The sequence below is a fragment of the Equus przewalskii genome, chromosome 27 (assembly GCF_037783145.1).
Source record: "Equus przewalskii isolate Varuska chromosome 27, EquPr2, whole genome shotgun sequence".
In the NCBI taxonomy this organism is placed as follows: Eukaryota; Metazoa; Chordata; class Mammalia; order Perissodactyla; family Equidae; genus Equus; species Equus przewalskii.
The window spans coordinates 460,225-483,965 of NC_091857.1; the positions used below are offsets into that span (position 1 = coordinate 460,225).

Below are 23,741 nucleotides of genomic sequence, written 5' to 3' on the forward strand. Positions count from 1 at the left end.
GCTCACTCTTTATTGAGAAATTTAAACATGAATGGTGACAGGTAGAAACTGCAAGCAATAGGATATATTGGAGTATATGAGGAAGCCATTTGGTGTAAGCCTAATTTGGCCTGACTTTGTTTTTTCCAAAAGGGCCTGACATGACCATTGAGCATGCACTATATATCTGCTTAAACATTTGCTATGTCCCAAAGACAGGAACAAATGTCCTTGAGATAAAGGTGAAACTCCCCGCCCCCCCATTGGCATTTCCTTAAGGATAAGCATCTCTCCCTAGGCTAGGAACTGATTGCTGTGCTCACCTGTGACCACCCAGCTAGAGACAACAGACCTGCCACCCTGCTGTGTCCACCCAGACAGCAGACCTACTACCTGCTTTGTCCATCAATTACTGTGCCGACAGAACAGTCTTGTGACTATTGCAAAAAGGACATTTCAATCATATGTGAAATATCCTCTTTGGGGGCATATAACCACTCTGTACATCCCACTCCTTTGGGGCCCTTTCTTGCTTTGGGAAGAAAGGCCCTGGGCCAAGGTCCTCACATTTTGGCTCAGAATACACTCACCCAAATTTTCATTTATAGATTGGTTATGGATTATTTTTGTCAACAATGGTAATATAGAGAATGAAAAGAGAGAAAAAGAAAGAAAGAAGAAGCAAGTGGCCCAAATGGCCAGTTATCTAAATCAACTGGCTTCTCTAAAACAAAGGAGCCTCACTGGGGGGTAAAGAGGCCTGGCTCTTTATCTGGTCCTGTGTCTTACTATGTGTTTATTGGGGATAGCCATCTTTGAAGTGGATGCCTCTTTGAAACAGATGCCTCTGTAATCAAAGTTTAAGTCAGGCACTTGCATTACAAAAAAATGAAAGAAAACAACTGCTAGGGTTTCCACTATACCTCAAAATGGGAGAAAATGTTTTCAAATCACTTATCTGCTAAGAGTGGAATATTCAGAATATAAAGAACCCTTACAACTTGTGATGATTAGTCTTCTGTGCCAATTTTGCTAGGTTATAGTACCCAGTTGTTTAATCACATCTAAAATCAGCTGACTTTGGAGGATGCTACCCTTGAAAATATGAGTGGGTCTCAGATACTCAGTTCAAACCCCTAAGAGGAAAAATTGAGGTTTCCTGATAAAGAAATTATGCCTCAGATTGCAGGTTAAAATCCTGCTGAGTTTCTAGTCTGCTGGCCTTCCCTACACTTCAAACTTGCCAGCTCCCACAATCAGAATAATAATTCCATGAATAAATCACTTCATATGTTTCTGTGTGTGTGTACATATACATACACACACATACACATAGTCATGCACTACATAATGATGTTTCCATCAACAATGGACTGCATATACGATGGTGGTCCCATAAGATTATTACCATGGAGCCTAGGTGTATAGTAGGCTATACCATCTAGGTTTGTGTAAGTGCACTCTATGATGTTGTGGGGGACTGGAATTGGCCACCCCAAGATATGTCTCTTTGGCATGAGGATTATTTGGGGCTGGTTACTTTTAAAAACTGCAGACAGGAAAGAAACTTTGAAAAGCAGAATTTACTTACCCTTTGTTAAGAGACATTTACATGGTAAAGGAAATCTCCATCTGTAAAGATGTCTCCCTCTCTGTACCAGGAAGAAGGGGGGATGACCTTATCTCTAGAAACTCTTGATAAATCAGTGTGGAAAGCAATGACTTAAATCTGCATAATAATCTTACTCTTGTTTACTGTACTTGTCTGGTAACCTCCTATAACTGACTCCCCCCAACCCCAACATCTTCCTTTGTCTTTAGCTGGGGATGATATTTAAGGTGGCAGTTTCAGCCATTTTGGTGAGTTGCTCAGGTTACCTGAGCCTTTCCCATGTATACATGTTATAAAGCTCTGTTTAATTTTCTCCTGTTATTCTGTCTCATGTGAATTTAATTCATTCTCCAGGCAGAACCCAGGGCCGGTAGAGGAAATGTCTTCCTTCCCTACAATGTTCACATAACAAAATCACCTAATGACACATTTCCCAGAACACATGCCCGTTGTTAGGTGAGACAGGACTGTATGTATGTATACACAAATGTATATGTTCATGCTATAAATATATATGTTCCTTTTCTCTCGAGAACTCTTATACAGATTTTGGTACCAAAGATGGTTCTCGAGGAACAGAATTTTGAAGATTCAGTGACCAGCAACCCTATTTCCAGTGTTAAAGAGGGCACTGAAAGTTGATGGGAGGATGAGGCAACAGAGATACACAAAATACCACCATTGGCTATTCCTAACCAAATACTTATAAAAGGTAACATAGTCAGTGACTATGTGCCTGACACTTTAGTTCATTCTTGACAAATTAACAAATGTAATGAAATTAGCTAACTGCTCCTAATTGCACTTGATTAAATGAGAAAAGAATAAGGTGAGCACAGGGTGTCAAATTCCCAGCTCAGCTCAACCACCATAACTGACCTGAAGTTTCTATATCTTCTCAGAAATAAACTCTTATTTCCTGCAGCTTCAGAGCTGAGATTTCTGAAAACCTAACCCAGTATCTTCCTGCAAATGGCTGAATTACAACACAAACTGAATTTCCATCCACACAGCAGTGAAAGTGATGGCATTGGTTTAGAAGGAATGGAGTCCTGAAAATTGAAGTGGGGATGTACAAACAGTTCTTGACTAAGCTGGAACATTTAACTCCCACGTTGCACAGACTCAGCCTCACTGACAGAAGCAGCCCTCGTCCTCCTCCTGTCTGAGGAGGTTGACTGCTTTTCCTGGAGCCCCTGTCACGGTCTCCCCTGAGGTCATTTCCTGGAAGGACACTGCTGATCCTCCTCAGGACCTACACTCACCAGCCTTATGGCTTCTAGACCAAGACTCAATCGAGGTGAACTTGATGCTCAGCAGGTCCCAAAGTATGAGGTATAAAAGGGGCCCCATGGAGAGCTGTGCAACACTTCAAAATTACTGCATCCTTTTCCCAGTTCACACAACAGAAACCTAGGACAACTGTGAAGAAGTGGGCTATTAGACAGTTGGGATAATGGAGGAAGGAACACACAATTGATTCGGTGGAATGAACTGATTTGGCCCCACTAGCAGAAGTTCTCTATTCAATGTGGTGTCTTGAGGGGGCACAAGGAGCTCTAACAGTCTGATCAGTTGATTGGCTCTAACGTGGACCAAAGTGTGGAGAATACAAGATAAAATGGAATGTCCTTGGTGTGCTGTAGAAGAAGGGATCAAAATAATCATTCAAAAGCAGTCCAGAAAAGCTGAATAATTTAATAAAATGAAGACAAGCACAAAATGAAAAGTTCAAAGACAAGGAAACATAGCAACTACAAGAAAACTAATTTTGGGGAGTATAGAAAACAAAACATTCATCTGTGACCTTCACTGAAAACATGGATCTCTTCTGGGTGGTTATCTGCACTTTTGGTCACTGGAAGCTCAAAAATGCACTAAACTGTCCCTCCTCTGCCACAGCTGTACCCACCAGACTTATCAAATGTTGCTGCCTGCTGTGCCAGCTCTCAGGAGCATCACAGTATTGCAGGAGACATTCTTCAAACACCCGCGCCTTCATCCCGGCCCTGGACTAGCCCTGGGACCTACCACTTCTCTTTCTGCTTGGAGGGAAGATACAGCCTTCTCAATCTTCCTTTGGCAAGTCTCCTTCCTGGATGGCTGTGCCATGTCAAGAAGGGCCTGGGCTGCTGGGAATCAGGATTTACCCTCAGCTTCCGGTTGTCCTGAGAAGGCCTCCCTGGCAGAGTCCAGCCTTCTCTGTGTCTGAGTGACACTTGCAGCCACCACGAAGGGGGAGATAACTCTCAAGTGCCAAACAACTCATCTGGCCCTTGTCTTTCAGGGTGTTTCCAAGGGACAAGGTTCCAAAGGCTGGGTGGTAACACTTTAGCTCCTGGTTATGGGGTAGGTTTTGGGGTTGAGCTCAGAGGAGTGTCTATTAACCACCCAGACGGGAACCATTTCAGTATTTTACTTGGTAAGGCTGCGTCCACGCACATCCATGGATCACCAGAATGGTGGCATCTCCTGCAAGACCCCCAACTCATACCCTTCTTATGTCTCATCTTTCAAAGCTCCCAACAGGAAAGGCTCACATCCCCACGACAGAACCATAGCACAAGTCTGTGTAAAACAACACGGCCACTCCAGGGGCTACATGCTTTATGGGCTCAGGCCCAGGTGCCACTTTAGGAAAAGTCAGTAAAAACACACCAGCGTGTTTAAACTGGTGATTATCTGAGACCATGGACCTCACTACAACATGGGCCCAGAAGTCACCTTGGGCAGCAAGGGTGACTGTGGGGTCATTCCCGGTTAGGATGATAGTCTGTTATCCTGGCAAACCAGAGCTCACCTGGGATCAATCAGGCCCAGCCTGGGAGGAGTAGCTGTGATATACATGACAGAAAGGCTGGGGGCATCTAGTGAATTTCTGCCCTAAGAACTGTATGAGAAGTGCAGGGATGCTGAAAATCCTAGTTCACAGGAAGCACCAGGTTTATGGAGGGAGACCTGGCTATGGCCCTAAAAGCTGCATCACAAATGTTTCCCCTTAGATAGAAAACAAGCAGGAAAAGGAATTCAGAGTCACAGACCAGAATCTCAGGAGGATCAAGTCTAGGTCAAGGGTGAACAGGGAGCCTCTAGAGGGGCCTGAGGAGGGAGAGTCCTGCCTGCCCTTAGTCCATCTGCACAGGACCTTCCTCTAGCCTCATCCTCTCCATGTGCACATTTTGAGCTTTTTACAGTATTTTCCCCACTTAGAGCTGATGCAATTTCAGAGATTGAACTGGAAAACTACCATTTCCTAATATTTAGTAAAAAGAAAACTCAACAGGTCAAGTAAAAAATGCTTCCTCTTCCTCCAGAGGGCAGAAAGGCAGCCAGTGTTCTGGGGCACAAGCTGGTCCTGGCTCAGGCTATTTTTAAAGACACCCCAATTTCAGTGGCTGTTGCTCTGCCTCTAAAGTCCGGGAGATCTGGGGGGCTGTCTCTGCTCCTGGAGCAGGTGAAGGATACTCAGATGAACTTGTCCTCTGAGTGAGGGGGATTTGGGAGTGTCCTCACTAGCCAGGGACGGGCTGGCCCTTCTCCCTTCTCCCACATACAATAAGCTGATGACTCTGCAAGGTTTCTGAATTCAAGGTGGAATGTGAGATTCTGTATCTGATTTACATGAGCACAGAAAGTGAAAGAACCACACCACCACTCCCAGGCTGTGAAAGAGACAGGATTTTATTATAATGTTCATATGTAACACTTACTATTTACAAACATGAATCTTGTCCCTTCTCAATAGGTAAATAGGTGCTGGGGTAGAGATGTCAGGCAGATGGGGCAGGGTTGTCCTCTCTCACTTGGGCCTCAGGGGACCCTAGGAATCAGCTTACAATGCTCCCCTTCCCATCAGGAGCTGGCCCAGTGCATGCCAAGCACCCGAGCCGAGTCCCCACTGCTGAGGATGGGGCCGTGATCTGCCAATGGTACAGGGCTCACTGTTGGGGCCTGGCGGCTGAACAGAAGAGTCAGGTTATCTTGAGGTGCCTCCCCCAGAATCATGGCCCCCCTCCCCACCCCTACCACACTCTGCGCTCCAGGCCCTGTGTTCAGTCAGCCAATAGTATCCTATTCGTCCCTGCCACATGCATCTGCCACCACCTATTTCACAGAGGAGTAAACTGAGTCTCAGGAAGCTGAAGGGAATCTCCCCAGTCACAGGACTGGTCAGTGGTGGGGCTGGGATCCCAGCGCCAGCTGTCTGACTCCCCAAGACCACGCTTAGCCTGAAGCTTTACTAAACCGCTAGTATTCAGTCACCATCAGCCCAGACACTCACGCCTGAACTTGATGATAACTCTTTCTTCTCGGCCTTGAGTATTCTGCTGGCCAACCATGATGGGGGCTCCAGCCGGCAAGACTGGCTGCAGCAACAGGACAGAGAGGGACTATGAGCCAGCCAGGAGCCACACTTCAGGTGTACCCCCACTGCCTGCCAGCAGCTCGAGTCTGGGTGTCCCAGAGTTCACCACGCAACAAGGCTTGGGGCTGACCGGGGCCATGGGCACAGGCTCTCTGGACTGGCCACCAGGGAGAGTCCTTCCCTGACTCCAGCTGGCCTCAGCTCTCATTATCACTGAGCAGCTCCCTGTCCTGGAACTAGGCCCCAAATTTTTCCTCGGGCTCTAGCCTGTAATTGTTTGCAGCCACCCGGAACAGCAGGGTCTCCCTCATGGCTCTGCAGTCCTGCGACCAGACGGAAGGAGAGGATGCAGACGGGGCCTAAGGGAGGATGCTGCAGCGGCCTTGCGGGGGCTGAGGAGTGGGGCAGGGGACCAGGCCTGGGAACCCTCCTTCCTTCCAGTTCCATCCAGGCTCCACCTGTTCTCAGAATGGGATAATCAGCCCTGCCTCCAGGAAGTATTCCTTGATGCCATCCGCCCTCAACCCACCCGCCAATTGGATGTGTCTCCCACTTCTCTGTTATCAAACTCTCCCCACGAAGTAAGATGCAGGCTAAGATGCAGGCGGTGGGGCCAGGGAGTGTTCTGCCCTGAGGGTCTCTGATTGCCATTTCCCTCCTCTCCCCTGCAGGAAGTGCCCCAGCTGCTCACCTCAGTCCTTTTCTCAAGGTTGATCTCCTTCCCCTGGAAGGCAGACAGCCAAGTCCATCAGAGAGAGTCCCTGCATGACCAGCCCCTATGCCCACCCCTTCTCACGTTGCACTACCGCCTGGTCCCCAGAGGGGCTGGGCATGCAGAGAAAGCAGGACTTGGACCTGGGCCGGGCTCTGGGCTCCAGAGGAGGAGGACATGGGGCTGAGGGACCTCGTAGCCCAACTGTCTCGGACGACAGACTTGGAGGCTGCGGCCTCAGGCAAAAGGGACAGCTCAGCCACTCATGTGCTGCCCAACTGGAGGGGCCCGACTTCTCTGTTCCTGCATGGGCACCGTGGGAGGGAGAGGCTGAGTCCAGCTCATAAACCTCTCGCAGCTGTGTGCTCAGGCGACTTTGCTGCCTCATCAGCCTTGGGGATGGAATGGGGTCTCACACGGAGCCTCTGTTCACCCATCCCTGAGATGGGCCTGACGCCCTGGCTCCCGGGGTGGCTGGAGGCTCTCCTGAGAGAAGATGTGCCTGGTGCTGGGAGCTCAGGGCTCAGTTCTGGGGCTCCTGAGCCCCAAGCCTCAGGATCCTGGTCCCCTTGCCTGGTCCCCAGGCTCACCCACCTCAAGATAAGCACCCATTGCCAGATGCAGCATTACCAGGTCATGGAGAAAAGTGCCAAGACAGGCGATGACACCCTGTGACATCGGGGTGGGAATGAGCCCTTGCTCTCAAGTCTCCCACAGACCCTCCCCTGAAAAGTCCTCCCCTCAGCCTCCTGGCCCACCCCAGAGCTCCCACGTTGAGCTGCCAAGGACACTTAGCAGCCTCCCCTCAACTCCCCTCCCTTCACATCCCAAGAACACCGCACTCCTCCTCATTAGATCCCAGGGCTGGATTCCGGCAAGTGACAGGGAATGTGGTCCCTGTCCCTCCCCACCACAAATCCATCCTGCACCAGCTCTTCCAGGCCCTCCTTCTGGTCCCTTCTACTGGGACTCAGGCACTGTGGCATCAGGAGGCAGGGCTGCAGGAGCCAGGGCCCTGCTCTCTGGGTCTGAGGCCTCCAGCTGGGAGGGCAGAGTCCCTCTCCTCTGACCCTGGAGCTCCTCCCCCCAGGCACCCTCACCCACTGTTGCTGCTGCTGCTGCTCCTGGACTCTCTGGGAGTGTATCTCTGGCATGGCAAATGTGGAGGGCCGCTCCTGCCAGGGTCGAGGACAGGGTCAGTGAGGCCACATCCCACTTCTCCCCAGCTCCACCGGCCTCCTATCTTGGACATCTGACCCAAGTCAACTGGCACCAAGGCTAGTCCATCCTCCAGGGTGTTCTGATTCTAGAACAGGCCCAGCTCCAACTCTCACTTGGAGTGTGAGCTTGGGCCTGTGGGCTGGTCTCCCTGAGCCTGTTTCCTCATCTGGAAAGGGTGAGTCCGCCCCCTCCCTCACAGGGTCTCCTGAGGACTCCTGCCATGACTGTCATCACTGCCCTCCCCTCACCCCTCCAGGGGGAGCGGGGCAGAAAGCTCCGCATGCTCCTTTCCTCTCTTTTATCCCATCGCCCTCCTGTGAGGCCTGCACCACAAGACCATCATCCCTGCATCTTCCCAATGAGGAGACAGAGGCCCAACAGGGGCAGCGAGCTGCTCAGGGGCCACAGAGGAGAGGCCGCTTGCCCCTCCCAGCCAGAGGCCCTCTTCCAATGTCCTCACCTAACCCCCAGCCCCACCACTGACCAGAGCCCTGTGCCCTGAGCTGTCGAGGTGCATCCTCAGTCGAGGCATGGATGGAGAGGGACAGGGTGTCCTGAGAACCTGGTTGAGTGGCTCCTACCTAGCCCAGGCCCCTGGAATGTCTGGCCCCCAGGCTGGAACCGAGGCCATGTCAAAGCCTTCGCTTCCCTAAGGAACCCCTCAGGACATTCCCCTGAACAGAACTCTCTTCGTCCACTCAGGATGTGGACCCCAAGGTACCACCTCTGATCAACAGGCAAGGGGGTGACAAGATGCTTTGCTCCCTCGTTTACATGAAGCCTCTGACATCCAATCAGGAAGGATCCACTGAGAATCCATGATGTCCCCAGACACTTCTCCTAAGCCACTTGGGACATATGTCATTGCCAACTAGGCACTCAGGTGGGACTCCTACGATGGACTGGCCGTGACTGCTTGAGGGACCCAGTGGGGAGTCCCAGAATACACACGGATCTGTCTCTGGTCCAGCCATTTGGACCCAAGGCTGAGGAGCCTGTTTGTCCAGCTGGGCCGTGGGAATCTCCTGCCATGCCCATCCCTGGGGCAGGCAGGGTGCCCTCCCCTTGGAGATGAGGTGAAGACAGAGGGAGCAACAAGTGCCTGGCGTCCTGAGGACAGGTTTAGGCTGAGGGCTAAACCCACGCCAACCACTCAGGAAGAAGCTATGTCTAACAGGATGGACCTGCATGGAAGCCGGAGACCCACAAACTTCAGCTCACCTGCCCGTGGACCAAAAGGATCCCTCCCCTTGTTAATCTGGACAAGACAGACTGGAATTTTCAGAGAAAGTTTAAGTGAGAAGCTATCAAAACGACACCCTGCCCAGTCCCCCTTCCCACCTCACCCTCCTCTTTCCAGACTCCAGCCTCCACTCTGCCTTGGTCATCAGTTCTCTGCTCAAGGACTTGTCTTTTCTACACAGTTTCTTGAAGTTTTCGGAGCTCTCCTTGAGGGGAGGGAAAGAAGGAAGGATAAATTTAGGAATAATGTGCAGGGGGCGGGGTCAGAGTTCAAACCCCTTTTCTCTGAAAACCAGAGAGATTCAAACAGCCTGGATGAGTGTTCTCAGTGGGCTCCTGTGAGCACTCGGTCTCCTTGGGACGGGGGAGGGGCTCTCCTCTGGGCCACCTGGGGCCTCCGTTCCATTTCTATTGAGCAGCTGTGTTTTGACCAGTTTGAGTTTCAGCTGGGTGTAGAGTTCTGTTGCTATAATCACTTGAAAACCTCCAATTTAGCTCAACCCAGTACCTGTCATTTAAGGAAACCGATTCCTGAAGCAGAGCTGGTGCACTAAGGAGCCCAGGAGGCTTAGAGACAGGGTCCCCCACCCCCGAGGCCCAGCCCTGTCCCCAGGGTCTGTTGCCTCCTGGGAGTTCCCAGGTGACTGAGGGGGCAATGGCAGACATATGGGAGGTCCCTCACCCACCCTGATCCCCCTAGGGAGAGAGGCCTACCCACTGGGAAACTTCGCCCCATGTGTTCTCCAGGCGACTTATGGAGGTTTTCTGCAGAGCAGAGATGACAGTGTGTAGTGAGAAGTTCATTAGGATGTTGCACTCCTGGGAAAGGGAGGAGAATGAGCTGTCAGTGGGGCTCTGGGGCCCCGCTTGCTCTGGCTTCAGTCTCCTTCAATTTAAATCTCCCCTCCTGGATGAGACACGTGCTCAGGGAGGCCCAGAAGGGCACATTTAGGACCCAAGGAGGAACACTCACAGGGAGGAGGACTTTAGTTCAACGCAGGGAAGGAGCCAGGCAGGAAGAGAGCATCCTAAGGCTGGGACCTGGAGTCCAGGTCAGGGTGCCCCTGGCAGGAAAGGCCTGGGGACTGTGCAAGGGCTTGGACCACACACTTCAATCCTGAGAACTGATAAAGAAGAGGCAGTTCCCAAGGCCCCAGAGAGGGACTGCACTGGGCCTGTGCATACCTGTGCCACCTGGATCCAGTGCTCCACCAACCTGGCCCTGTCCCGGGCTGTTCTGCTCGGGTCGCTGAGGCAGGTGGTTGTGATGAAGTTGACCACCCTCTGGAAATGGTCAACAGTGGCCTGGATGGTGGGTGCCAGGTGCTCATTCCCGGGCTTGATCCTCTTGCACCAGGAGGAGCCCAGGCACTGAGAGGGCACCACCTTCCTGAAGAGCTCCTGGGGAACAGGGGGAGTGTCACCTGGCCCTGCCACACCCCAGCTCTGTGTCTACAGCCCCCAAAGTCCCAGGCAGGATGTTCAGAGCTGGAGCTAGGAAGCTGAAGATGTGGCCTGAGCCCTGTGGGAGTCCCTGGACAGTATTCTCTGTCCACTGAGGGCACCCAGCACAGGATGACCCAGGACCCAACACTGGCAGGGAAGGCAGAGGGCATTTGCACCCAGCCCATCCTGGCTAACTCCAAGCTCCAGACGGTGGCTCAACCCAGCTCATCTCAAGGGGGCATCTTCCACCATCCTGATTGCCCGCTGGTCCCACTCCCCATGATGCACATTCCCCCATGGCAGCTACAGCCAGGGGCTTTGTATGTCTCCTTTGTAGTTACGTACACATCAGGTGTCTAATAAGTGCTGAGCCTCTTGAGCAGATGGTTGGGCCACCCAGGGACCTGGATGCACACATTGAGTTCCCCTCCCCCACAGAATGGGCCAGGACCCACCCAGCTTTCCACCTCTTCTACCTCATTGACAGCACGCCACTCTGTGCAGCAGGTCCTGTTAGTGTCCACCTCTACAGTCTGCAGGTGGAGAGCAAAGGCTTGAGGGTTAAAAGTTGCCCACATCATACAGTTGGTCACGGGTGGAGCTGGGATTTGGGCCCAGATCATAGGAGTCTGGACCAGATCTGGGGCCATGATGGCAGAGGGAAGGCCTGCCCCACCCTGCCCTGAGAGCTCTGATGCTCACAGCATCCATCACGATCTACTGCTCTGCCACCAGCGTGAGAGGGAAGGCTGCGAGGTTAGGCTTCTCCTCACTTGGCAGGTTCTTACTGGCCACAGGCCTGGGGCAGGAAGGCTCTGGGGCTGGAGCTGGCTCTGTCTCTATTTTTGGAGGTGGGGATGGAATTCCCAGTAGAACTGGTGGTCTAGGTGACTCCAGCTCAGGAGCTGCCACCCCTGCTCGAGGTGATGCTGGTCCCTGCTCCAGCCCCAACACTGCTGATGGAGGGGATGCTGGCTCCAGTGCCAGAAGCGGTCAAATCAATGGAGCTGGAGCTGGCTCTACCTCCACAACTGGCCACTGTTCTGGTTCTGCAGTTGCCTGGAGACCTGGAGCTGGCACTGGAGCAGGACAAAGAGAAGGGTTCACTCACATAACTGACTTTACATGTCTTTCCCCAAACAGGAAAGATCCCACTGCCTGTGAACCCCACCCACAGTTTGCAGTCCCCCTTACCCTGCGGCTCTGCCTCAGTGGCCTCTGGAAGCTCCAAGTGGACCAACAGAAGAGGGTGATGGCAATCCACGTCTGAGTCAGTAAAGGTGACCTGCACGTACAGCCCCTTTAGCTTGAAGAAGGGACAGTGCAGGGGCCGCCAGGAATTCTGCAGGTACTGTTCTAGCTAGGTGCCCAGGATGAAAGAGAGGGCACTGGGGAGAGTTGTGTGGAGCAAAGTCAGAGGCCTGGCCTTTCCTTCCACACTGTGCTCCCACAGCATCCTTCTCTGGGTGGAGGACCCTGAGGATGGCCCAGCCCACACCCAACCACCCTGTGGCTGTCCTTGCAGTGGAAGGCCTGGTCATCGACCAGGTCTAACAGAGCCTGTGTGCATTTCATTTGCTGCCCAACACTCTTATCCTGAGGGCCTGGCCAGAGCCTACCCCATCGCCCATGCACATGAGCATCAGAACTGAGGTTGGAGGCAGATCTGTGAGCAGGCGGCTCACCACATCTACTATCCAGGGCCCCGGTGGTGGTGGTTAGGAGAGGTGGATGTGGAGAGGGCACAGAGTGACATGGGACTATGGAAGGGATGGGTCTCTCAAGGCCCACTCAGTCCACCTCCTCTCTGCTTCCAGGGAGACTGGGACCCCACCCAAAACTCTCTTTGACTCATGTCCTCACGGAGGGCAAGCCCCCAGACCTCATCCCTCCCATGGGAATCAAAACCTGTGTGAGATCCAGGGTTCTGCCGGTCAGTCCCTCCCCAGCCACAGCCCACAGAGTCTCCCAGGCTCTTCTGTGGAGACAAGAGGCCCTCTTTCTGCACCAAAAGACCACTCACATTCTTAGATGGTCCTGTGGTTGGTCACCCTGGACGGAATATGGCAAGATGCAACCATATCTAGAAGAAGCCATGGAGGCGTCACATCTAATGTACTGTGGACATGACTGCTTATGTTTAGTGTGACTGCCCCACCCTCAGACTGGAATTGAGGCCCAAGGATTGAGTCTGCTCCATTCACTGAATAACCTTAGTGTCTAGGAAAGTGTCTGCATGGAGTAGGTGTTTAATAGAGATTGTTGAAAAGATGAACTCAACCAGAACCTTCTCAGATATCTGAGTAGGCCTGCGGCTTCTCTGCTGGCTCAGAGATCCTTAATTTGGCTACTACTCTAAGGACAAGGCCCAAGACCAGTTGAATGGAATTTCAAAACTCCTTTACAAATGGGGAAACTGGTTACTTTCCATGTGCTTTTCCAAACTCAGGAAAGCCAAAGGACAGTTTGGAGTGAGGCAGAGAGCTTCTCCAAGGGGGAGAGAGAACTGACAAACATGAGAATGTCCAGACAACCCACAGCCCTTTCTGCAGAGCTAGGAACCAGGGAAGCACCTGCCATGGCTTATCCCACGACTTCCTAGAATAACCCTATGACATGGGGGACAGAGAATTGTAAACATGAGAATGTCCAGGACACCCCGCAGCCCCTCTGCAGAGCCAGGCACCAGGGAAGCATCTGCTGTGGCTGATCCCACGATTTCTTACAACAACCTTGTGAGGTTCATCTTCTGACCACCCCACTTTCAGAAGAGTAAAGTGAAGCTCAGAGAGGTATGCTGACATTCTCCAGACACACAGCCAATAGGTGGGAGACTCAGCAGTGCACTGTGGAGGGGGCAGCTCTCACCTGTGGGACAGCTGGCCCAACACCTGCTGGGCGGTGACGAAGGCCTGGTGGGTGCACAGGAAGGGAGCAGTGCAGATGCTTCTCCCTGGGAGGCTGGCCCAGGGACTCTGCCATGTTCTCCATTGTGCCTGCCTTGGGGTCAGCATCACGTAGGCCTGATCAGGGGACAGGGCTGAGTCCTTTTCACACTGACTGGACAAAGAGGGACATACAGTTGGCAGCATCGCCGTGAGCCACCAGGAGGATCAGGGCCTGGAGCTCAGACCAGAAAGTCCTATCGCCTCAGGAACCGATGGAAGATGAGGAACATAAGTGCCCATGCAGGAAAACATTCTAGGCTTTAAAAGTGTAATTTGAACTGGGGAGGAACAATAAACAACTGGCACCTTCAAGGCATTCTGTCAGCTGAGAAACAATGTCTCCTCCCTGTGTTAATGGCCTGTGTTAAGAGCATTATCCCAGTGAGTCATCAACAAACTTGCCCACTGTAGACGCTGGTAAACAAATGGTTACTAATTTGAGTGGCTACTCAAGATCACGCAGGTCAGAACCGAGAACTGAACACAGCATGGGCTGCAATACATTCCCTCTCAACCACCTGAGGCTTAGTCTGCTCCTGACGTGGAAGGGAAGGCTCTGGGGAAACCACATTCCCGGGAAGGCCCTAGGGGCGTCGCCAGATCCAGTCTGGGTTCTGGGTCTACCCCAGTCATCTTGGGGTCCTGAGTGTGGAGACCTCCCCGTGCCCATACTTACCCCAGACCAGTGCTGGCTGTTGTTGGGGGCCTGATGCACCTGCTCCTTGTCCAGGGAGATAAGAGTATTTGAACCCCTTCACCAGCTCCTTGAGGATGTCCTGGGTGGAGCTCTACAAAGACAGAGCTTGGTACCAGGCCAGCAGGTATCAAGGGCCTTCCACCCAGTCTGTGGTCCTACGTTATGGCAGACCCAGCCAACTAACAGTTTGTGAGGACACACTCAACATATTCCCTGCAGCACTGCTGAAATGACAACAGAATTGAATCCTGTCAAGGTCCAACAGCATCAAAAGGCTGAATGGCTGTGGCAAATGACCTCTTTAATGGGATATTCTGAAGATGAGTAAGGCCACAGCTCCTGACCTGGTGGGCCTACAGTGATTTGATGGGTTCTGTGAGATGACAAGTTGCAGAGAAATGTACACAATACCTTACTCCCACCCCCATTTTTGGTACAAACCACCCTATCAGGTGTGATGATTTGTAAGGCTCTGAGAAGGTCTGTAAGGACAGTGGAGCTGACTGCTCCACGGAATTCCCGGGGCAGGGATGTTAAAATAATCGAGTAGCAAAATGCAAAGACAACATAAAATTCCTTCCCCACCATTCCAACAAATATGCAGAGTGTATTTCTACTCTACCACATGGCGGGTGACTCATGTGTGGGGGGGTCTAGATTTCTTTGGGATCGGGCCTGTGGGACGCTCATGTGGGAAAGCCCTACATGGCCCAGGGGAGTCCCCACATTTGAGTCTGTGTACTGGTCCTGCCCTAGACATTTTGAGGTCCTCACTGTGGAGATCCTCTGCTTCTGCTCTCACCTCAGACCAGCAGTGGAGGGTGTTGGTGGCCTGGTGCACCTGCCCCTTGTCTAGCGAGTTGGAGGAATTGAACCCACCGCTGGCTTCTTGACACTCTCCTGAGTGGAGTTCTGCAAAGACAGTGCCCAGGAGCTGGGCCAGGAGGAATTAGGGGCTGCCTGCACACTGTCACTGGGGCCAACTCCAAAGAGAAATTCTGTTCCTCAGTTCAGGCACAGAGAGGCATCTGCAAAGAACTCTAGTCAGGGAGGGAAGGAGATGAAACCTCGAGGGCTCCGTAACCAGGAGTGGAGGAGCTCATGTTCTCATGCTGCCATTCATGACCTGGGGTAAGAGAATGACAGACCCACCCGACTTCCAACCCTAACAACCAGCTCCTGCCCAGGAATGACGTGCCTCTATCCCCTGCCTTCTTCCTTCACACTCACACAGACACACACACACAATGAGGGGCAAGGGATGTGGGGCTGATCAGGTGGGATCATAGTTGTGTCCTGCCTGCACTAGCCTTTCCTGGGCTGCTCCACCTTACCTTTGGGTGCCTCCTGCCAAAGGGCCAGAGGCGTTGGGGATAAGTGAGCCATGTCTACAATGCAAAAGCCTCCCTTTGTGGGCTTTTCTGAACCCAGATCCTCTGAAAGTCAGGATACAAGAACAAAACACCTTTGTCCGTTGACTGCCTCCGGTCAAGTGAGCTGGATAGGGGGCTGTGGGTGCCTGGTTACCAGAGCTCTAACATCTGCTGAGGTCTATGACCAAGGAAGTGAGGTCATTTTTCAAGATTCCATTACCTGGGCCCCTTCCTTCAATCGGACTTGCCTAGAGCTGTCCTGGCCCCTGGGGTTGCTCACCCTCCTCCCCCAGGTCATCTCCTGAATGGTACCCAATGAGCCAGCACAGCCCTAGCCACGGCTCCCTAGAAATCTAACCAGGGTCCTAGCTTTGAGGAGACACATAAATGCAGACCTCCTTTTCCTTACCAGTTCTGTGTCCTGGGAAAGTCATTGTGCCTCAGGTCTTCCCCAGTCTCCAAACCTCCACAATGGGGATCAGGTTGGAATCTCCTTCCTAGGGATATCATCGATATACATAAGATAATATCTTCTATAACCCCTGTGGCCTGGTGCCACGAGTGTTAAGTCACAAACTGAGAGATGTAAGAATTACAAGAAAGGATATGATATAGCACAGAACACCACTCAAAGCAGGCCTGGGTTCCAGCAACGTGATATTGGAACAGTCACGTCCAACTTGGCCTCATTTTCAGGTCAGTGTCATGAGGGGGTTGAAATGAATGGAAATTCAGATATTGTCATCCTGTGGCATAAAACGATTCAATTGTTTCCTGTATATTTAGAATGAGACCCAAGAGCCTCATCTTGGCCTACCGGGTGGAAAGCCTTGACGATGGCATCCAGTAACCCCCACCCATTGTATACACATCTCTGTGTAACCACTAGGTTAGAAACCAACTAGCTTCTAAACAGAACACAGCCAGAGTGATGGGATGTCTCATTCAAATTTTAATTACAAAAGGTCTGTCACTTCCCTCTTACTCCCTCTCTCGTGTTCCATCTCTCTCTGTGTCATATCCCAGGAACTGGGAATCAAGCACCAGTGTTTGGGGCTACCCAGGGTGGAGGCCCATAGAGGAGAGACGGGAGAGCCCAGGCCAACAGACAGAAAGGAACTTAGGTTCTCAGTCCAAACTGAATCCAGAAAGCTGAGAGTGAACTTGGAGCAAACCCTCCCTGAGTCCAGCCTCAGCTGAGGCCTGGGAAACTCACTGAGGTAGAAGCACCCAGATAAACCATGCCTAACTGCTGGTCCACAAAAATTGTGAGATAGTAAACATTTATAGTGTTAAAACACAAAGTTTAGGGGCAATGAAGTCAGAGGGGGAAAAGATAACTAACACAGTCTACCAGGCCCCAGGCCCTGGCCCTACCTTTCACCTCATCTCCCGTTCTCTCCTCCCAGGTTCCCTCCAGCCACATCATCACCTGTCTAACCTCCTCTGGCCAAACTCACTTTTGCCAGTGAGTCTCTGCACCAGTGGCGCCTTCTCCCTGACACAATGCTCCAGATTGGTGTGGGGGTGGCTCCCTCTTTTCATTCCTGTCCCAGCAAATATCACCCCAGTGAGGCCTTTCAGACCATTCTGCCCAGTTGACCCCCAGCCCTCCTGCAAGGCCCCTGCTGTGTTTACTACAGCATCTGTCCTTTTCTTTCTTATGTCTTGGCTGTTGCCCATCTCTGTTCCAGACTGTAAGCTCCTGGCAGGCAGGGACCACTTGGTCATTTTCAGCCACTGAGGCCACCTGGGTGCCTGGCACAGGTGATGTGCTTGGCACACAGAGGCTGAAGCAATAGGGAGATCTTGCACCCCTCCTCCTGCTTCTGACCCACTTTGATCGTGGAGATGAACACTAGTAATCAGAAGTGCAAGTTGTTTCTGAGGCAGGGGAGCAGCCAGAAAGACCGCAACATGACTCTTCGCTGCTCTAGGAGCACAAGCAAAGCTCAGAGAGCACCGTGGAAATTTCAGGTATATGGCATAATGACTTGATATACATATACTATATAATGATTACCACAGTAAGTTTAGTGAACATCCATCACCAAATAAAATTTTTTTCTTGGACAACTGAAAAAAGATGTAAGCAAGAACTCACTGGGCGACAGTGACGCAAGAGGCTGCCTGCCCCCTGGTGGCCACCACTAGCACAGCAGCCCAGGCAGGAACTCTGCCAAGCAGAAAGGAACCTTTCTTTGGGTGTCCTCAAGGCAGAGGCTCTCCAGTGTCCCAGGGGTAAAGGAGCAGGACCTGTAGGCTTCCAGGGAGCAGGAGGAATCTCGGGAGCCTACCTTTTCCCCCTTCCTTCTGTCCCCCACCAGGGCACCCTCTTCACTCTTGAAGAATCCTAACCTCAGCCAGGACAATGATGACTCCCTACCTCCTAATGAGGACCCCGAGGGTCCAACAAGGACTAGTCTCCTCCCTGGACTCTGGACTTCGTGTCCAGTGCTCTGGCATCTTCTGCCTTATCCCAAGTACTCATCCACTCAAGCCCCCAAGCCTCTTCGGTTCTAAAGGATCTCTAGGGGGTGGAAAGCATATTCTCAGGCTCTCAGAGCACAGTGGGTCATCGATGGAGAACCCAGACCAACAGACATGCTGTGAGGCATGGAACCCTCGGAGTCACCTGCTGGGTGTACTCCACTTTATACAGGAGGACACTCACTGAGGGCTTCTCTCCTGTACCCAAGGTCTACACAAGGGGAGGGCGGCCTCATCACACTTCCTGGTGCCCACAGAGGTGGGCTGCAGGACTCCAGTCCTATCCTCACCAGGCCAGGCCTGGGATGGCTCTGGAACCCATAGAGATCTAGGAATGCTAGGGATCCCTCTTCCCCGGCTATGTAGCTAGAACGGATGCTACTACCCCATGGGAGAGCTGCCTCCAACCTCCCTCTTGTCACTTCCCTGGTGCCTGCTTTCTTGACTGCCCCTCCACGGTCCCCATGAGAAGTCAGTGAGTGGGTGTGCCTGTGCACATGTGAAAATGTGGAAAGGAAAATGGCCCCACATGGAGAAGAGCGGGCAGGAATCCTCTAGGATCTGAAGGCTTCCCATTCCAAAGGGAACCTGTAGGGAAGGGGCAGAGCCTCAGTCAAGAAAGCTGGAGCTCTCTCTCAACTTCTGGACTCTGACCACCTCCTGTGGGCCCAGACCAGTTTCCCAACTGTACAGTGAGGAGTAAGATGTGCAACAGCCCAAGCTTGTGCTCAGCCAGGGCAGGTTGTTAGGCCGCATCCACACTGGATGAGGTGTCAGTGTAGGCTGCTGCTCTGGTGAGCAGAGACATAATGCTCCCTACCACACAAACACTGGGGGACAACCTGCCAGTCCACCAGGCCTCAGGTCCAATTCTTGCAAACAAAAGGGGCCAAGTGCTGGCCCGAGGACAGCTCATGTGTTTGTTCAACAGCTGTCTGAAGGAAAGCCGGTTCTCTGTTCTAAAGGGGAAGGGAGAGGGAAACAGTAGAAACGACCAGTGCTCCCTCCTACACTACCCTTCTAGCTGAAGAGGACGAGAGGAGGTCACTGTCACACAAATGGCATCTGTTCATCTACCACAGGCCCTCTCTTCAGGTAGTTCATTCACTCACACACAGAACAGAAAGGCTTGCTTCCCAACTAGTAAATATGAATGGGGTCCCTGCCTTCTGTTCCCAGCAGAGTGATCAGAAGCACTGTGCAGGCGCCAGCTGCCTGTGCCTGGGAAGCAGATCTGAGCAAATCCTTTCTATTTCATAAATGGAGTTGTCTGGGTCTGAGGTTGTAGGACCTCTTAGGAAACAGCATGTTCCTTAAGAGCTGAGTCAAAATGGAATCTCCGCAAATGAAATAAGTGCAACGCTCTAACCTCCCCCCCATTATACTCCCCAAAGACTTAGAAGCTACAAGGTGAATATCACCAGCTAAGTTAATCCACATGAAAGTGATAATGGCCAAAATGGCACATGGTGAAATTTATCATTGCCTAAATATCAATGGAACAAGAAATACATCTGAAAGCATTTTGATATGTATATTGAGTTGGGAAAGTTGACTTGATAGAAATAACGACACCTTTAACAAAATTTAAAATAGTAGAATTTGTAGTCAGTACATTGTGATGTGGATAAAAAAATCCAGCCACTTGCATGAAAAATAATTGATCCTGGGGCTGGCCCCGTGGCCGAGTGGTTAAGTTCGCGCGCTCCGCTGCAGGCGGCCCAGTGTTTCGTTGGTTCGAATCCTGGGCGTGGACATGGCACTGCTCATCAAACCATGCTGAGGCAGCATCCCACATGCCACAACTAGAAGGACCCACAACGAAGAATATAAAACTATGTACTGGGGGGCTTTGGGGAGAAAAAGGAAAAAAATAAAATCTTTAAAAAAAAATGTAAAAAAAAAAATAATTGATCCTGATAAAAAATAATTTCAGTGAATTAAAAATAAAAGTGCATATATTAGAATTGCTTTACAGGGCTATATTTTAAAGAAATCGATCAAGGAATTCATACTGTATTGCATACTGCAAAGTTGATAAGAGAATCAATCTTAAAAGTTCTCATCGCAAGAAAAAACATTTGTAACTACGTATGAAGATAGCTGTGAACTGGGATTTTTGTGGTGATCATTTTACAATATATAAAAATATCAAATCATTACGTTGTACACCTGAAACTAACACAAAAAATAAGATTAAAATAATTTTTAAAAGTCCTATTAAGTTTGCTCTGAAAAATACATTTCAGGACTGGCCCTGTGGTAGAGTGGTTAAGTTTGGTGTGCTCTGCTTTGGCAGCCTGGGTTTGCGTGTGTGTTTGGATCCTGGGCACAGACCCACACCACTCGTCAGTCACGTTGTGGTGGCGATCCACATACAAAAATATAGAGGGAGATTTACACAGATGTTAGCTCAGGGCTAATCTTCCCCAAGCAGAAAAAGAGGAAGACTGACAACAGATGTTAACTCAGGGCCAATCTTCCTCAGCAAAAAAACCAAAAAACATTTCAACACAAACTTTTACATGTTTTGTATAATTCTGATTTCAAGGTTTTATTAGGCACAGAATTAAAACATTTGGCCTGATCAAAGTTGTCTCAGGTAAAACGGCTGGGACAAAATATCAGGGTCAAAAAGAGTACACATTGCAAGACTAAAGTGTCCCCTGCTCATTTCTTTGCATTTGGCCTTTCTGAGTAAAATATATCTTTATTGAGGTAAAATACACATAACATAAGATTTACCATCTTTACCATTTTTGCGTTTATGTGTCATTAAGAACATTAAGTTCATTAAGTGCATTTTAAGGGTATTAAACACAATACGGCTGTGCAACCATCACCACAATCCACCTTCAAAACACTTTTCATCTTGCAAAACTGAAACTCTATACCCATTCATCAGTAACCTCCCATTCCCACCTCCTCCTAACCCCTGGCAAACACCATTCTACTTTCTGTCTCTCTGAATCTGGCTATTTCAGGTACCTCATTTAAGTGCAATCACACAAGGTTATATTTTGTGGCTTATTTTAGTTAGCATAATATTCTGAAGGTTCATCCATGGTGTACCATGTCTCAGAATGTCGTTCCTTTTTAAGGATGAATAATATACCATTGTACATATATACCACATTTGGCTTATCTACTCTTCCCTGGACAGACACTTGGGTTGCTTCCATGTTTTACCTGTTATGAATAAGGATGCCATGAACATGGGTATGTAGATATGTCTTTGAGAACATGCTTTCCATTCTTTGGGGGGTATATACCCAGAAGCAGAATTGCTGGGTCCTATGGTAATTCTATTTTTAATTTTTTTGAGGAACTGACATACTGATTTCCATAGCAACTAAACCATTTTATATTCCCACCACAGTGCACAAGGATTCCAATTTCTCCACATCTTTGCCAACGTGTTTTCTTTTCTCTTTTTGATAGATGCCATTCCTAATGAATGTGAGGTGGTATCTCACTGTGTTTGACTTGCATTTCCCTAACGATTAGTGATGTTGAGCATATTTTCATATGCTTACTGGTCATTTGCATATCTTCTTTGAGGAAATGTCTATTCAGGTATTTTGTTCATTTTTGACTTGGGCTGTTTGTTTTCTGTTGTTGAGTTTAGGAGTTCTCTGTCTATTCTTAATATTAAGGCCTTGTCAGATACATGGTTTGCAAATATGGTCTCCCACTCTGTAGACTGTGTTTTACTCTACTGGTAATACCTTTAGAGACACAAAAGTTTTTATTGTACATAAAGTCCAGTGTATTTTCTTAATTTATTACCTGCTCCTTAGGTTTCATATCCGTGAAATCACTGCCAAACCCTACTTTGCAAAGTTTTGTCTTATGTTTTCTTCTAAGAGTATTATATTTTAGCCCTTACATTTAAGTCTTTGATCCACTGGGAATTAAGTTTTGTATATGGTGTTAGGTAAAGGCCCAAACTGATTCTTTGTATGTAGATATTTACTTTTCCAGCACAACTTGTTGAAAAGACTGTCTTTTCCCCACTGAATAATCTTGGCACCCTTGTCAAACATCACTTGAGGGTTTATTTCTGGGCTCTCAATTCTGTTTCATTGGTCCATATGTCTGTCTTTATGTTATTATAATGCTGTTTTAATACTGTAGATTTGTAGTACGTTTTAAATCAGAAGAATGAGTCCTCCAACTTAGTACCTCCTTTCAAGACTGTTTTGGGTACCTGGCTTACTTGAGACTCCATAAGAATTTTAAGATGGTTTTTTTTTATTTCAGCGCAAACTGTCCTTGGGATTTTCATAAGGACTGCACTGCATTTGTTGATGTCTTTGGATAATGCTGACACCTTCACAATAAGGAGTCTTCCAATCCATGGTGATGGGACATCTTTCATTTCTAGTAGTGCTGGCTGGGTGTTCAGGTTGAGGGGGCAGCAATCTTACATGCAGTCATGCAGAAACCCACCATTCCTCCACGTGGTGCCTTCACCATTTCCTTAGAACTCATCGATAGTCAACAGAGGGGAACACATGTAAAATGCACGTGGGAAGTTTTCAAGGACTGGGTGTGGAGGGAGCACACATTTCTCCCACTCCTCTCCACTGCCAAGAACTACAGACTGAACCAGCAGATCCTAACACATGGGGACTGTAGACTAACCAAGGGCCAGAGACTCAGGCTCCTGGTAGAACCATCTGCCAGCTCAAGCTGAGCCACTAAGCCTTTATCTGGCACTGCAGACTAACGAGGGTTAAGACTCATGCTCTTGTTACAGCATCCTGTCAGTCTAGACCGACCCATTAACCCTGGACTGGGAAGCCAGTTAGATCGGGAGCTCAACACAAAAACAGCGCCTCTCAGATCCAAGAGGAACTTACCCATGGTCCTCGGAAACAGCGAACAAGATGGAGGACTCAAAGGTTTTGTGGGTACCAATGCCTTGTTTCTCATCCCTGAAACCATCAGATGCCTCCTTTGGACCCCACTGCTGCCACCAAACTGTTACAAAACAAAATTCAACTGAGTCAATTTTAAACATGTTATTGGCTTTATTCAACAATCCAATCCAATCCAATCTAGCAGGGAGAAAGGAGCTCTGAGGGGCTGTAAAATCTAAGACCTTTATAGGCAGAAGGGAGCAGGAACAAGGAAGTTACACTAGACAAGAAAGCAGGCTGGTTACTGCAAGGTTGGTTACCTTCCTTTAGGGGATGGCAGGGGTCTCTCAGGCAGATGACTACCCAGTGCTCATCAGGCGATTCCCGATGGACTGGTGTTAAGATTCCATTCCTGGGAGGGCCAAAAGTTTAATTAAGCCTCGGTTTGTTGATGTTGAGCTTAGCCTAAGTGGCTCCATTTGGGCCTGCTGTCTTAACACACGAGACTTCTGCTGGTCCCCTGCTTTCCCCAGTTCGCATATCCACTGTACCTGCCTCCAGTTCTTCCCCTTCAACACCGTAATCCCACAACACAACTACTCCCGACACTACCATGACTTCTTCGACCACACCTCCCCTCTACTTTCCACAGTGACAGCAAGCTGCTTCACCACCACCACCACCATTTACGTCCAATGGTCTGAGGGGGCTGCCCATGCAGTGAGACTCAGAAGTTGCAGGGCCTGTCCCTTGCCCCCCAATCACCTGCCCCCCAGCTTAAGTGCTTACC

At 50.0% G+C, this 23,741-nt stretch overlaps 1 protein-coding gene across 50 annotated transcripts in view; it reads right to left on the reverse strand.

Annotated features, from left to right (window-relative positions):
• Nucleotides 1-5,254: 5,254 nt before the first annotated feature.
• The window catches only part of LOC103542089 (ral guanine nucleotide dissociation stimulator-like), a 31,697-nt gene continuing 13,210 nt past the window's right edge, over nt 5,255-23,741 (reverse strand). The window contains exons 2-18 of one of the 50 annotated variants that reach the window (XM_070597402.1): nt 23,272-23,363; nt 22,952-23,072; nt 16,006-16,093; nt 15,026-15,157; nt 14,203-14,314; nt 13,447-13,638; nt 12,487-12,556; nt 11,773-11,863; nt 11,602-11,657; nt 10,318-10,533; nt 9,847-9,951; nt 9,232-9,338; nt 7,770-7,844; nt 7,300-7,338; nt 6,649-6,681; nt 5,874-5,958; nt 5,255-5,549 (exon numbers count right to left, since the gene is read on the reverse strand). In XM_070597402.1, the coding sequence (XP_070453503.1) occupies nt 5,424-5,549; nt 5,874-5,958; nt 6,649-6,681; nt 7,300-7,338; nt 7,770-7,844; nt 9,232-9,338; nt 9,847-9,951; nt 10,318-10,533; nt 11,602-11,657; nt 11,773-11,863; nt 12,487-12,556; nt 13,447-13,592 (1,149 nt within the window). In that variant the 5' untranslated portion in view covers nt 13,593-13,638; nt 14,203-14,314; nt 15,026-15,157; ... (1 more) ...; nt 22,952-23,072; nt 23,272-23,363 and the 3' untranslated portion in view covers nt 5,255-5,423. Of the gene's footprint in view, nt 5,550-5,873; nt 6,281-6,329; nt 6,682-6,812; nt 6,973-7,263; nt 7,339-7,769; nt 7,845-9,231; nt 9,339-9,846; nt 9,952-10,317; nt 10,534-11,601; nt 11,658-11,772; nt 11,864-12,486; nt 12,557-13,446; nt 13,639-14,202; nt 14,315-15,025; nt 15,158-16,005; nt 16,094-22,951; nt 23,073-23,271; nt 23,364-23,741 lie in introns of those variants that run through there. The other 49 variants (XM_070597418.1, XM_070597410.1, XM_070597401.1 and 46 more) reach the window with 49 other exon arrangements.